Raw genomic sequence first — 16,126 nt, 5'->3', positions numbered from 1 at the left:
AAGCTGTTAGGGGGTAGATGGTGAGAATAGGGAAGATTCACATCTCTGGCATACAAATCAATCACTTGTTCATCCCTTATCTCTCTGCCCATGTCTGAGCAGTGTCAGGTGGTACCGAGGCACCTGCCCAGAGAAACACATTTTGTATAAATACATAAGAGCCTGGGTGGAAGCCTGTTTTTATTTAATCTAGCTTCACTTCGTTGTGTCTTAATTGAAAATAATGATGTTAGAGCAGTGATCAAAGAATTGTCTCATTAATTGGCTATTAAATCATTAGCTGTTAAACGGAAATAAAAGGTTAAGAATGCAACACTCTACTCTGCCCAAAAGAATATGAATATGTCACCAATTACAAAGAAACAATAAAGGCAGAATTAACAGTGAAAAGAAGCTTAAGATAAGGCAATTAGATCCAAAATGCCTGACAACTCTCATTAGAGGGTTTAACAGTACAACCTACATGGAAAAGGCAACAGAAATTCAGAAGCAAAGTCAATATTGACTTTACCAAAGGGGCTTGTAAAGGGAATATGCATTTTTCTGAAAAAATATAGGCACATAAACCCTGTACTAAATTTTAACTCAGCTAATTAATTGTAATGGATTCAATCTTGCAACCAATACATATATTTGCAGTTAAAAAATTATGCCTGAACAGCATTCGGTCTGAGAGCCCCTCTCAGTAATTTGTGACTGAAATCATGCAAGTGTGCTGCAGTTTTCACAGAAATAACATTACTCCTGGTTTATATCACCAGGATGAGGCAATATCAACAAAGACCGCATTCAGACTTCTCGGGTTTTCTCCTTGTGTCAAAATATGAGAGAGACAGGTACCAGGTTTGGGAGAGGGTCCCAGAGGCATTGCCTCTGTCAGTGATTTGAGACCCAAATAATTTCATAAAGCAGGCAAATGAAGACCTGATTTGTATCAAGTCACTACCAAAAATAAATAAATAAAAATTACAGTGCAAATCCTATCTGGTTCAGTCCAGTATTCTCAAACTACAGCAAGTCCTAGAAACACCAGAAACTCAATTAATAGAAATAAAAGTCCCCATACAGCATCTTTGAGATCTGGATCCGGTTTTCTGAAGCACAGAAAGAAGACGGGCTCAGCAATACATTTATGATGTACAACTTGGTGCTTGAGTTTATATATGAACAATTCATTGTTCATATTTATCAACAGATAAATAATAGTCACTAACCAGATAACAGCTGCATGCTGCACAGAGAAAAAATAAAGAATAGCAACATTTATCAAGGCAGTCTTTTCCTTTGACAATTAATGTAGTCATAAACAAAGATATTAATCCATGTTACTCTGGGAAGGACCTTCAAAGAAATTTGGTTTCCAGAAAAAGAAAATGGGATTTTTTTCTTTCCCTATGGATACATAAAGGAAAATATGGAACCCATAAATAATACCAAAAAAAACCCCCATCCCATACCAAATTCTCTGTGGTCAATTTTTAAGTTCACTTAAAACAAGAACACACCCAAACCACATAATAAAACAAATTAATCCATTAAAGATATTCAAAAGCATCTCTTTTATGCCTAAAAATAATAATAATGAGCTAAAAGCTGAAAGCCATGCAATGGTGTCAGAAGTCAGGCAGGCAGAGTCTTGATAAAGTCACATTAACACAATTTTCATCACAGTGTCAGGGAGACAGAACCAGTTGAACATAACATTTAAAAAAAAAAGCAACACTAAAAACAAACCACTAAAAAACCAGCACAGCATTGTTTAAAAGCTCCCAGCTCTCACTTTAAGACTTTTTGCAATATTGTTGTTATTTTCCATTCCTGCCACGCTCCTCCAGATGTTGGTACAGTTCCGAATCTTTAGTTCTAAGAAACTCTTGACTGGTGATGCAGCCAGAGCATGAAGGAACCTCCCTGCCCTCTGTTCAGTTATTCTGCATTATTGCTGTGAAACGATGGACACGGAACAGCCACAGGAGAACACAGACCCCTCTGGAAGGAGCTCACCTTCCTCTCATCAGCACTGGCCAGCAGAGGAACACCTGGGCAGCTCTCCCAGTCCCCCTGGCCCTTTCTGCCCCTGGGACAGAGCAGCACAAACAGCTCTGGATCAGCCACGGGACCGTGCTGACCCTGCAGGACCTCTGGGACCTCCCTCCTCACCACACCGTCAGTGCCACCCTCCACCACAGCAACATCCAGCACTGGGAAACAGCTGGCTGATGGAAAATCCCAGTATGGGGGTGCTGGAGGGGAAAAGGGTATAAACCCCATTCTCCAGCTCAGGTGGGTGCCTCACCTTTACGACGTCTTCGTCAGCAGATCTGCACTCGGTGGAGTCCGAGACGTCGACCACGGATCCGTCCTCCTGCACGGCAACGACCTTGACTGGCACAGACACCATTCTGCCCGTGAGGATGGCCGTGTTGAGGATCTCTGTGTCCTGTGTGCACACACAAACACAGGATGGGTGTTAGAGGAGCACAACACCACAGGAATGCCACAGGGATCATGACAGTGACAGGTGCGAGGATGGGACCCTCCCTCGCACACACCCTTCAAACTCCCTGCAATGTTTTAGCAACTTTCTAAGCCAAAAGTTGCATCTGGACCAACAAGTCCTCGTTTTGACAAACGTGGATTTACTCTTTTTGAGCCCGTTTACAGGTTTGGCTGAGGGCAATGCAGTCTGTAAGGCCATGAGGCACTAAGGGCCGCCTGCAGCTCAGCACTGCTCAGTAGGCTCTCCAGGGCATCAGCAACTCCTCCCACTCCTTTGCCCCAGTTCGTGCCAGTGATTTGGGAGCTGATTATCCACCATTACAACAACAGCATTTCTTCCTTACTGCTCCACTGCTCCAGCTAACAGAGCTGTGAGTTGACCATTTATTTCCATAAATACATTATGAGAAAAACTATGCATCCATCTACAACTTTTTTAGTCTTTCCCCATCAAAATCCCACCTAGAGATGCTTAACCACATTTATCTGTAATCCTGATGAATTCACAGTGCTGGCACTCTAATGACTCCATTAACACAGCCTTCCTCTGTGTCTCAAATGGCTGCAGTTTGACTAATTACTCCAAATGAGTTGCTACAGAGGCCCCTGCCTGGCATAAGCAGGTAGAGACTGGAGGGGAACAGCTTTTGCAGAAGCAGTGCTGACTGCCAGCCCAAAAGTTGACACACAAGTGGGGCAAGGAATGATCTGGGATTTCACAGGAATTCATTCTGGCCATCTCAAAAAGCCTGTGATAGGAAATACTGCTCTGAATCAATCCCCTCTTCATTTTTCAACTTCCATAAAACTAATTGCTTGCCAGTTGGGGGGGGGGGGTTGGGGGGAGAATAAAAAAGTTGCTTCGAACTAATCTAACTTTAAATTCCATTATTAGAATTGGTGGAAGAAGAAATGGATTTTAGTGAAAAATTTGATGGCAGCTTGTATAGGGAGATATATTCACTATCATTTGCTCTGGCTGCTGGCTAGATTGATAGAGAGTAATGGGCATTGACCACAAGCTAAGGACAGCTGGAGAAGACCAATAAATACTTGCAACTAAGATGTATTATTAATCAATATTCAGAACCTTCTGCAAAAAGCGGCCTGAATTAAATGAGCTGGAGCACTAATAACAGCAGTGCAGCTACCTCTGAGAGCCCACGAGATGTTTATGGGCAGCCACAGCCCAGAAAAGCATCGAGCGCACACTCGAGTCCATTTCTGGTCAGAACAGCACTAAGAGGACGTGCTCAACTTCACACTCAGACTTCAATGTGATTTAAGAGTCATCCTGAGCAGAGATGCCTTTCCAAATAACACCTCAGGAAATAAGTACAGGCTTTGTTCTGTTCTCTGCGAGGCACAAACCAGATGTTTTACACAGTAAATGACTGTCTAGTTTTTGTTTCTGCTGAATGGGCTCATTTATTACCAGCTGCCAGCCACAAGAGAGGGACACTGGCAAAGAGAGAAGTATGTGACAGAAGTGGAAGTGTGAAAAAACAACCAGAAATCCTTTAGAAAGACTGAGATTTGAACAAGGCTGAGAAAAAAAATGTACTGCCAGGTGAAAGAAAGCACTTAGGTACACCTCAGGTGGAAAAAGGTTTTATAAGACAGACAAAGAGAAACTGAAGCTAATTCATCCACAAGTCAGAGAAGAGGTAGTTAGATTTCACCACTGTAAATATCCCATATATACTAAGCCATCAAATATCAGATGTTTGATGAAGACCTGGTGGTCCTGTGTCAAAAGGCTCTCAAGGAGCAGTTCTCCAACATTCACCAACAACAGGTCTCCTTCAGTGCATTTGGGGAAAATCTGTTTTGGCCAAGGTCACAAACAATGAAAACACAACAAATTCCACTTCCAAACTCTCTGTTAGCACAGCTGTGAACTCCTCCAGGTCAGGCAGGCAGCACTTGTGTGCAATCACAAGTGATCCAAAGCTCTACCGAGTCATGGATTAAAGGATTCTTTGGACTTTGGTGGACTTGGAACCAGCTACTCAACAGGCCTGATCTATTTCTCGTTAGTTTTTTGTGCTGTTTGTTCTCTCACCCGGGTGTTGACCGTCGTGTGTGGCAAAGCACAAACAAACCTCCAGCCTCCCTTAAGTGCTGTTTAGCTGCCAAAGCTGCAGCCAGACTTTGATGCACTGAAGGACAATGCAAAGTTTATAAAAGCATTTGCATTCCTTTCATAAACTCCCAGTGAAGATAGCATGAGACAAGCACAAGCACCGCAACTGTCCTGAACTTTCTCTGCTTCCCAGCACATACAGGTACCCACCGTGCTAATTAGCTGGTGCAGCCTCACAAACCCTGCAATTCCACCAGAGAAGTCAATATTTCAGATGCCTGATGCCTGGACTGAGTGTTACACAAATATAATAGGCTGTGTAAAGGCCTTTTTAAGAGCTGGCTATTTATAGACTGCAAAAATATATTTCCTCTGAGGAAGAAATATGAACTAATTGACTGTCCAGTAGATTTATAAACAGACTTTTTAGTGCTTCTTCAGCAAGTCATAACATTTCATGTAAATTCTGTAAAGCTTGGTTTACATTTCCACGGTAGGGTTTACTGCAGAAAAAGAGCTACTAAACTTTAGATACCTGTGCTGGTGATTACTAACAGCACCTGAAATGTAGAGAGGGGTCATTGTGTTGATTTACATGGGTAGGTCCTCCCACGTGGCACAGTGAAACATCAGACCCAGGACCACCAGCACAATCCTCTCACTGTGGGCACTGCAAGGGCCCAGGTGAAAAGCTGGAAATCCTTTCCCATCTCTTTTGTTGAGGGTTTCAGCTGTCAGACTTTGACCAAAACCCTCAGCTCAGCAGCCGGGGTGGGAGCTACACATTTGTATCACAGGCCCCATCCCTGAAAAATAATAATGTGTGTGTTTATCTCCAGCTCTCTCTGTACCTGAATGCATTAGCACTTCAGCAGAGCTCTTCTTAATTACAACTGTAACCTGCTAATAGCATTTCTTTGTTGTCTGAAGGAATCTACTTCTTATGCAGCCCAGGCTAAATTAAAATTTAATACAACATCAGGTCGCAACAGAACTAGGAAGCAAATGACAGCTGTTTAATTAAAACCTAAAGCTGATTAGATGGCACTACTGAGAGAAATACTCAAGAGGAAGAGCTGAAAACTACTGAAACTCAAGGCCAGGATAATGGCTTTATTTAAATATGAATAAACGCTGCACACAGCCGTAGTAAATGTTTGACAACTGGTGGGTTTGGACAAATGGGGAGGCAACGTGAATGGGAGAGGTGTCAGGAGTCATGAGAGAGCTTTGACTGCAAACACTGCTGTTACCCATGGATGTAGCCTGAAGCTGGGATTACTGAGGAGTGACTCCAATGGGAAGGCACAAATCAACTGAGGAACTCCAGGCACAGAGTTCCCAATAATTATGCTTTAAACAACACCACAGTGACCTAAATGCTCCTTAGGCAGGTGGTGACTCTATGGCAGCTCACCCAGCTCCCTTGAGCTGACACCATGCAGCTTCTTCGCCCTCTGTTGTTGAAAAATAAAGACATGGAGACATAGATGATACATCTCACAAGAAAGCACCTCAGGAGCCAGGAGCTGGGCCCAGGTTACCCAGACCCCAGTGCCTGATTGCTGCCCCTGTGGGAGCAGCCAGCATCCTTCCCACAAAGCCTGGCAGGCACTGCAGTCCCACACCAGCCCAGGTTCCCGTGACAGATATCATCCCTGTGATTAATGCACGAGCTGCCTGTGTTTTTCTAGAGGTTAACAAAACATGCTACAGTACACTAAACCCAATAAACACTCAATTGTAAATCAGGAGGGAAACCTAAAGCCAGCCCTATTCCACTGACAAATGCTACAGTTAAATGCCTTTTGGCATTTAGCTGAAATGACTGTCTTTAGTGAGGAAGGCAGAGAGCTGGAACATTTGTCTGTAGAATTGCATTCCTTCATTATTATTTCTTTCCCCAGAGTGTAGCTCACGAAAATACATTTGTAATATTAGAAGGAGTCTTTTAGGAACCAGTTCTTCTGCCTGGAAATGGCATCTCTTAAAAATTGTAAATTACAGGGCAGATTGTGACGTGTGGGCTGGACTAAGGGAGGTTCTTTATTTGATAAATTATTCACCACCTTTTGCTTCAGATCAAAGAGCAAGGCAATATAAATCCATTAAGCAAGCTTAATATATAAATTAGATGCTTTGCTGAAATTATTATAACCCACAGCAGTTCTGTACTTTTCCCCCCTCGTGGCTGAATACCATTTTGGGTTTCCAATACATATTAATGAAGGCTGGGTGTGAGAAAACGATCTCTATTTCCCACCATTATATCAGGTAAGATACACCATTCTGTCACCCAAAGGCGAGCACAGACAGCTGGGATTATGTGTTTATGAAACATGAGAAAACATAAAGAATCTTGCAAAGAGACGACCTTCTTTGACCTTTTTTCCTTCCTCATTTCCTCTCCTTCCTCCCTCCTAATAAAGGGCTGAACTTCAGCTACTTCCTTACTCTGCAAGCATCATTTCAGTGGAGCCACTTGTGGAATCACCTCTTTCCCCCTGCCCTGCCCAGCACGTGTGCTGCTAGCAGGTCATTCCCCCTCGCCTCCAACATTCCCGTCTCTGCCTGTCTCCTCATCCCAGCCTCTCATCCAGCGTATCACTGCTAGGAGGGATCAGTTCTGACAGATGGACAATCACAAACACTGCAGCCTCTCGTGTCCAAGGTAAAGGTCATCCTCCTTTCCTTTGTTTACCTGCACAAAGGCTTTTCTTTTATTTCAGATGGGGATCCCCAAGGAAGGGCAGGCAGGTGCATGTGTTCTGCAGGAGGAATTAGCGCAGACTGAGCCATACACAGGTTCCTAATCACTGCTTCTCACGAACAATGTAAGCAGCAGCCATTAGCCTAACTGAATATTATTCTAGATGTGTATCGGTGCTGCAAAAAACAATTTGCTTTAGCACAAAAAAGCACAGTCCAGAAATTCCAGAGTCTCATTTCAGAACTTGTCTTTTTGCCACAGAGACACTGAAGGAAGCTCTGATCTTAGCAGAGTGTACCTGGCACACGCAGCCAGCAGGAGTGGTAATTCTGTCTGGGAGTTCATGGAGACCAAAACTGAGATTTACTCCATTTCATGTTTTTTTTATGACGGATATTCAGCTCATTTTGAGGTTTATGTTGGATGAATAAGCAAAACCTGCTGCTGAAGGTGAAACCTGATTAGACGCACAGAGACTGTCAATTCTGTGACCTGAGGCAGTTTTGGGGTTTTTTTCATAACTCAGAACAGATCTGCCCCCATTAAGCAAAGGTTCAGAACACAGCCTGGTGCACTTGGCAGAAGTAATTGCAACCTGTCAGGCAGTCTCCACTGTGCCTTCTGCACGAGCAAACGTCCTTTCCTGAGCCTGGGCTCGTGTTACTTCTCTTCAGTACATCATGTCCAAACCTGCTTTGTGACACCATCGCTCTCCTGAGGTTGGAGGAGCTGGGGAGCAACTATTGTGTACCTGATTTTAGTTGTCTGCACAGAGGACAGACAGCAAGAGCTCCTGACTCATGCTTCAGGACCTTTTAGCCAAGAAACACAGGGCCTAAAGTCAGCCTAAAGGTCTGGTAAACTCTGCCAGTCATTCACACTGGAATTTGTGCTGTATTCAGAAATCTGTGCAGGATCTGAACATTCTCCTGACACACTCAAGCCAGTCCTTCTCAACAGCGGGTGATTGGGAACCATTTTAAAGCATATTTAGAGTTTCTCAGTTCATTTAAAGATATTGTTTTTTCTGTTTCTGTTCCACAAAAACATAATCATGTTTTGACTTAGTAAAATTGTGGCTCCCCTCCAACTGAAATCAAACAATATCCCCCTGCAAGTGGACACAAATCGGGCAGAGTCCTCTGCTCAAGAGCAGTGAGTATCCAAACTGATACACTAATGATTGTTTCAAATGGCCATGAAATAATTAATCTGAACATTCCTCAAAGGCATTGTTTTCTGGACAGAAGTCTAAGGAGGCCATGCCTTGCCATGGAACATAATTATCAGATCCACTTGAGTACCATCAGTAGTCAAAGATACAATTTTCTGGCTCTGTATGTTTGTCCCACAGACTCAATAATATTTAACGACATCTGGGATGGCCATTTTGAAAAGTTTCCTTCAGGCACTTCTCTAACTCTTTTCCTAGTCTTGACAATTTCTTTCAGAGTGGGTTGGAGGGAGGGTTTTCTAGAGGGAATTCTATGCCACTGGTGCAATGGGAGAGCTGGCAACTCAGTGGCTTGAAAAGGCTGCAGCTTCACAAGTGCAAAACTACAGACACTGGAACATAAGGTTGGGGATCACGTGAGTTTAGCGCCGCAATCTGTGTGCTCATCTTCTTCCACGAGCACTACCTGGGCAGAAATCCATGTCCTTCTGTAATAACAGCTGTTTAATGCTATAGAAGGATGCACAAATTAATTACAGCATGTCTACACTACATCCCAACATGCTGCAGGAGCATCAGCACGGAGGGAGTGGGGGTTCTCCCCCTGCCCTGGACACGGTGACTTGCTCTGTTCAGCCATTCACAGTGGCTGTGGCTTAGGAAAACCTGTTTATGAGCAGAACAAGATCCATGGGAAACCAACCATAACATTATGCAAAATCCTCTGAGATTTCCTGATAGCAGACAGGTGTCCAGCATTCACTAGACAGGGGGGTCAGAAGAATTTATGGATCTTATGTCTTCCCCCTCAGCACAGCTCAAACACTGGTGTAAGTGCTGGCCAGAGCAGGATGTATATTAACTATATATAATATATAGATAATATATATAGTTAATATGAGAAGTGCATGATGGAGTTTAAACTGGAACAGAGCTCTGTGAGATGCTTACATTCATTCTCCTGCAACAGGAGGATTTCATTTTCTGAAGAACATGGATCTGGCAGGAAAGACTTGTGCCTTGCCCAAAGAATTACTATTTTTTGTTCTTGAAGAGGGGCTGTCTTATCTGTCAGGACCAGGCTGCTGTACTTACTTATTTCACCCGTTTAAGTAATTTCACAGGCTTGCAGTGGACTTCTCTCAGATGTGCAGGGCACGCTCCCCCCTGCAGGACTGGCTCTCCACAGCCGGGTTCCACTGGGTGCTCTCTTTTCCTCTCCTCACTCAGGCTCCTCTTCCCCAGAGTGCCTGCACTGAGTGATTCATTCCCTGCCACTCCACGGCCTGGGACAGCACCAGAGACACTTTGATTTAACTCTCTCCATCACCTATTAAAGGGCTCAGATGTCTCTTTATACTCTATGTCAAGAATTAGGGGAGAGAATCTCTATCCCTCCCTGCTTTCAAAACTATAAACAGTCAGTACCTACACACAACTGTTGGTTCCTTTACTCCTGGGAATTAAAAGTGCTCCCAACTCCCAACAGTTTTTTTCACCCCTGCGCAATCCACGCAGTGACACAGACTCACAGATGATGCACCTTTTGCCTGCTTCCCTTAATAAAGCTTCCTACTGCTCTATGGGATGCAGGGAAGATAAAAAGAACACATCTGGAGCCAGTCCAGCATCAGCCTTTTCTGTCCTTCCATGCTCAGAGCTTCCTGCCGCTTCTCTCACTGATTTTGGGAGCACCCGTCCACTGCACATTGCTCATCCTTGCACTGCTCTCCACTCCAATGAAGTGCTGCCTTTCAAGTCTTCAACACTGAGCTTCTACTTAAACAAGCACTAGAGAAGATCTCACCTGTCTGTGTTTGGCACTGCCTGGGAACACTCTTGGCTGGGACAAAACAAATTAGCTTCTTGACAAAACCGAAAAGTATAAAGAAGACAACTTTGAGAATATTTTCTTTGGAAAGAACCCTGAAATTTAAAAATGGGGTTTTTTTTCAAATCAGAACATTGATTTATTTGAGGTGAGTTTTTGAGAATTTTCTGACTAATCTAAGAACTACTGGAGTATTTTTACTTCCTTCCTCTGCCTCTTCTCGGCTTGAGTTTTGTTCTTCACTTTAATTTGTCTGTCTGCTCACCTTGTGTGACGCTCCACCTTGTTCTGACATGCCCCTATGTCTGATTATTTCTTTTCCTTCTCAACTTTCACAAAGAACAACCTCTTTTTTATTCAAGTTCAGAACAAAATCCCCGTTTTGTTTCCATGATTGAATTTCTCAGTGAACTCTTGTGCAGTGTATTTATTTCCTGCAGACTAGGACAATATCATCTGTGTTTCAAAAGCTGAGCTACTGCTGTCAGAATATCAATATTTTTCCAGAGCCCATCAGCTTTTAGGAAACACAGTTCCTCAAATGAAAGAATGTGTTAAGAATCTGTGAGAAGATAATAAAAGAACCCCAAAGGTTGACTGGAGGTAGTAACTATAATAAAGGCCAAGTATTCACACAAATGTGAAAGTGCTGTGAAATCAGCATCAATCTATTTAATTTTTCGTCTTTTCCCATCTCTCTTTCATCTGTTCTAAGAATTAGATATAGAATGATTTATTTAAACCAGTGCTTCCAGTATCTAGTCTTTCCACAATACTTCAAAACCTGTTCTCAGCTCTGCCAAAGACAACAGGACAGGGATTTTCATTACACATCTAAAACAGCTGAGGCAGAAGAAATCCCACAGGCCAGTGACAGATCAGGGAAACGATTCCATATTCCCCGGTCCCAGGTCCATGCCTTTTCCATGCTTACACTCAAACTTGCTGTCTTCAGGCTCCTGGTTCTGACCACTTTAAATACCAATTTCCACATCTTTCCTACTAAGTGGCCTTTTTGCATAACAAGCAAATGCTAAGCGTGCAGCTCCTCAAATGCTGCTTTTATTGGCTGGTTCGCTGAAATTCAGCTGTGCAGAAAAATAAGTATCAGTGGCTGCAAGGAAATACAGAGGGCTCCAAATGCAGCAAGCAGGAACAGATGAAAGGAAAGGAAGAAATACAGCATGACTTGCCACCCTTTTTAAGTGGAAAATGATAATGGCATATGAGTTTATAATGCCAGTGGCAGCTGCATGAGTTCAAGGGGGAAATCACAGAATATCTCTTAATATGAAACTACTGCAAAATGTTCCACTTGGAGGGGGCTTCCAATGTCATCTCACAGGTGGTTTGAAGTAGGGCAGGGGGGATAGCATTAATGTTTCTCAGGAATAGAAAGTGACAGTATTATTGGTTTTCAATAGAAGTATTCTGTAAACAGACAAAGGTCTTCCACTTACTATTCTATAAAGGCAAGTAAATATGAAAATCACAGCACATTTCCTTGATAAAGGATTTTAACACTGGTTCCTTGTCCTTAGCCCTCAGCACCAAACCAAGACCAGGCTGGGATTCCAAGGTAGTTTTAAATTTTTTCATTTTAAACTGTTTGTAAACTATGTGAAAGAGTGGCTGACTTGGTTTTCCAACAACAGACACTGAAGGACAGAAAGTGAAAAAAGACTTCCATCTTTGCTTCCAAGGTATTGTCTTCATAATTAGCCTCTAGAAGTCATTAAGACATGATTGAAATGCAAACCTCACAGTCTGTTTCTTTAGAAGCCGTTCCATTATGAGAAATGGGAAAAGCACCGATTTTCCAGGAAGACAAACTAGGTACAGCAAGAGGGGAAAAAGAGAATTACCCAATTTGTGTTGAAGGACCCATCTACAAGAACTAAGGGAAGGAAAGCCTCTCCCATTTTCTGCTGTTTACCTAATGTGAGACAAAAATGCACACCCTGAGCTGCAGAGAGAAATCAGGTCAGCCCTGCTGGACTGTTCAAATAGAAGGAATATTTGCTATTCGCCTCCATTAAGGAAATTTATCTTCCTTAAAATTGGCTGTGTTAACCATTCATTCTTTACTTTCTCTCTAAAAATTGGCAGGTTTTCAAATGATAATACATTTATTTCTTCTTCTGCAGTACCAATTTCAAATTGTTTACTGCTGTAAGGTGGGAGGAAGGCCAGGTGTGAGGCCGTGTCCTTTCCCTCCTGCAGCTGCTGGGGTGCCCTCACTGCAGTCATTGCTCCTGCTAAATGGACAGATGAACACAGCAGAAGCAGCTTTTTGCAGAAAACACAGCTGAAGAAAACACATGGTTCTCTGGCATTCTGACACATGATTTTAGCAAAGAATTGACAAAGGTGGAAGAAGTGCTGCACTTAAAGGCCTCCATAAACGTGATGCAAAATTCCAGCAGCAAAGTGCTTTCAGTTGAAAGCACCCCTGCACAATTACCACGCAGAGGAGAGCAAGCTCTCCTCACCTTCCACTTCTTATCACTTTGGCTTCTTTCCTTCTTTTCCCCCACCTTGAAATATTTAGCCATGTCCTCCCCTCCTGGTGACATCTCACCCCCTCGGTGTTGAAACACACTCGGCACAGATGTGGGGCAGTCATTCTTACAGCTTGTTTCCAAAGTGTTCCTCCAACAAGGGAGGTGCTTATCTAAATCAAGTTAAACATGGTGATTAAAGTATCTCATTTGAACTACTGCATTTTCAATTTTCCCAGGCAACAGGAATGATCTGACAATGGATAAACTGGACCTTGAAACAAAAATCATGTTTCTGTGTATCTGTGTTCCTTTGTTACAATGCAAGAATTTTCCACAGGCCCAAAAATTGCTGCCAGAAGGCCCCCCTAACGAAAAGCAAAGCAAGGTAATCCAACATTTCCCTCTGCATTCTCTTGTGTTATTCCAAGTTCGTTTTCATGGCCAATATGATACAAAGTGATCAACCAGGGCCAAGCTTCTGAAGTCAGGGCAAGGATATCAAACACACCTTTCTATTTGCTTTTAATTTTTTTGTTAAATGACACTGACATTCAGCTACCTACCCACCAGTTACACTCTTTCAAATGTGGCACTTCAGTGCTGGTTTTCTTCCTGTTTATTAATGAAGGCAGTTGTGCAAGTTGTTGTTCATTTAGTTTGGGATTTTCTCCCGGCAGTGTTGCAATTAATCCTGGTACACAGATCCAATGCAATCTGACAAAAGCTATTATGGACAACAACCTGGAATAAAACTGCATCTGTACTTCTTCCTAAAGACAAGTTGTGGCAGGAGTAGAAGAGAAGATGATGGTTCCTGGCCAGGTAATGTTGGGCTGTGTCACTGATGAGGCTGAGAAGCAACAGCCTGAGACAGACCCAGCCTAGAAAGCTGAGCAGGAGCATCTCAGGGGGCAGCCAGGGCTGGCAGCAGCTCCTCCTCTGCAGCAACATTCCTGGTTTGGATTGGCTTCTTTTTTCTTCTTTCTTGGAGAATAATCTCAAAACCAGAGTTTCAATCTAAAAAGCCTCACTCCAGCATGCACTGCAATTCAGTCCAGAGGGGAATAAACCTATAATCTGGGGAAATCAGGGCAAAGGAAAAGACTTCAGACTCTATTAAGCATAGCTGTGTGTAGCTGCTGTAGTCTGTATTTCACCAACTTTTGTGATAGCTCTTCCCACTTATTCTGTGTGGTCTCTTGGGGTAAACAAAGCCAGAAACCCTGCATTTGACTGATAAAACATTGACATGAAAGGTGGCTTGGGATACGATATATAAAGATTTTGCTATTTTTACATGTGCAGTGATATTTAGAAAGGTTGGAAATTATGCTTATATCTTATTTATTTCTGGTCAAATGGATTGCCAGAGGATTTTTCTGACAGTGGCTGTCTACAATTCCATGGCAGTGAATATGCAGAAAACGTGCGAGGTGCTGGGATTTCATTCATAAAATGCTGCAAAGTGAATTCAGCTGAGGTGGGAGCTGTAGCCTTTTCGCGTGTGCATGATTTTCAGAGCACAGCACTCCTGAGAACACACCTCTCTCCGGGGCAGATTGTTTGAGTATTGCAACAACCACATCTGTGTTAGTTTTACCACATCTTGTCCTCACCTCTGCAGCACCACGGGAAGGGGGTCAGTGTGTGACTTCCAGCTGCTCCAAGGGAAACCCCCGTTTATCTCCCCAAGAGCCAGTGTCACTCTGAAGACAGAGTTTTTCACACAAAGTGTTCTGACAGGCGTTTCACCAATGAGTAAAACTTTACATTCAATATTTTGTTCACGTGCCCACAAGGAACAGTACAAACATGATTATACATTGAATAAAAATACACAATGATTAATTGAGTAGATTAACCTCCAAAACACTTGGACAGCTGTTTCAACATACTGTCTTTGAGGGCAATATGCTGAAACAGCTGTTCTTACACATAAGGTAAAATTGTCCGCTTTGTTTTGCAATGTGAACACTCAAAGCCTGTCTCGTGTCTTAGTGACTTTAACGTACACCTGGAGCATTGCCAAGGTTCTGTACAACTTGCATACATTTCTTTTTTTCCACCTTATTAGCAGCTTCACCAATGTCAACTCATTTGCTCAACAATACGCTCAAGTCAAGTGGCTTTCAGTCATCTTTACATGGGATCTGCATTCTCAGGCTGCTCCGTGCAGCAAGATCCTCACGGAGTGGATGAATGAATTTGATTATTTTTGTATGTGGTTTTACAATGGCACAAGTGTTCCTTAAATGGAAAGCATGTCCTGGTTCATGGCGCTTTCTCTCCTTGTTTCCAAGGCAACTCAATACACAGACACACGCAAACACACGTGCATGCTATTAATATTCCTTCTGGATGGGGGAAATAACTTCATTTATCAATGAAACACTCGACAGCTTCTGTAGGAGTGAAAGCCTCAGACAAACTTCTCACAGAGTCATTCACAGCAGGAAAACATTCAAGAAACTCTTCCCTTTGATTGTACGCTTAGACCACGTGTTTTGGAAAGTTTTTGCATCAAGATCTCCTGTCTCCTGCAGCCACATAAACACGGAACCCTGAGTCCACCTTGCTGTGTCCTTGTGCTACAATCAAGCCCCTTCAGTCAAGCTCCTTCAAAGAGAAGGAAATGACCTGGGAGCTTGGTTAGCACATTCATGTCCCTGTATTGCCTCCCAGGAATAAGAAGCTGACAAAAATGGTGATACTTTGTGCTTCAGGAGAGGTTCTGCAGCCTGTCCAGCCTTGCCAGAGCTGAGCTGCAGAGGCTGCACCTGACACTTGGCACTGGACCACGGCTGAACCAGTTCTGTGCTTCCAAATGAAACTCATTTCAGAACAAGTAAGGTCTAGGCTCAGAAATGATTTGTCATGCTCAGCACTCCATGCTAAATCACATTTATACCCTCTAATTCTCAATTTTAATCCTCTTTGGGATTCACTTAATTGTTCTGCTTTTCAGAGCGGGGGGTCAGGTACAGACACCGAGTGCTGAGTGAGAACTGCAAAGTCTCTGTCTGACTGATTCAGCTGTTTATCTGAGAAGGGAGATGTGACAAAGAAGGGAGGCAGCTGGAAACAGCAAGAGATATTTTCAAAGAAAGCACTTTGAACCATTGTCGGTTTATTGTTGTTCCCATCTATCTGACTTTTCCCTCAGCATATGAAAGGCCTGATGATTCCTGTTACTGCCTGGGAAGTTGGACTTGTCATTCCCACACTGCTTTGTAGGGTTTCAGAGCACATCAGACTTGGAGCCAGAGCTGGCTCTCGCCTATCTAAACGCCCTGTTAATGACAGCAGAATCTGGTGTCTCCTT

At 43.1% G+C, this 16,126-nt stretch overlaps 1 protein-coding gene across 2 annotated transcripts in view; it reads right to left on the bottom strand.

Moving 5' to 3' along the window:
• TMEM132B (transmembrane protein 132B) overlaps positions 1–16,126 on the bottom strand; it is a 219,920-nt gene that overhangs the window by 37,171 nt on the left and 166,623 nt on the right. For both annotated transcript variants that reach the window (XM_042034899.1, XM_042034900.1), the window contains exon 5: positions 2,297–2,440. In XM_042034899.1, coding sequence (XP_041890833.1) covers positions 2,297–2,440 — 144 coding nt within the window. The remainder of the gene's footprint in view (positions 1–2,296; positions 2,441–16,126) is intronic.

Source organism: Corvus kubaryi, unplaced genomic scaffold (genome assembly GCF_017639235.1).
Source record: "Corvus kubaryi isolate FWS band 111438036 unplaced genomic scaffold, C.kubaryi_AGA036_p1.0 37382, whole genome shotgun sequence".
NCBI lineage: Eukaryota > Metazoa > Chordata > Aves > Passeriformes > Corvidae > Corvus > Corvus kubaryi.
Note: the sequence above shows the minus strand (reverse complement) of the source record. Positions and strands in the feature narration are given on the sequence as shown.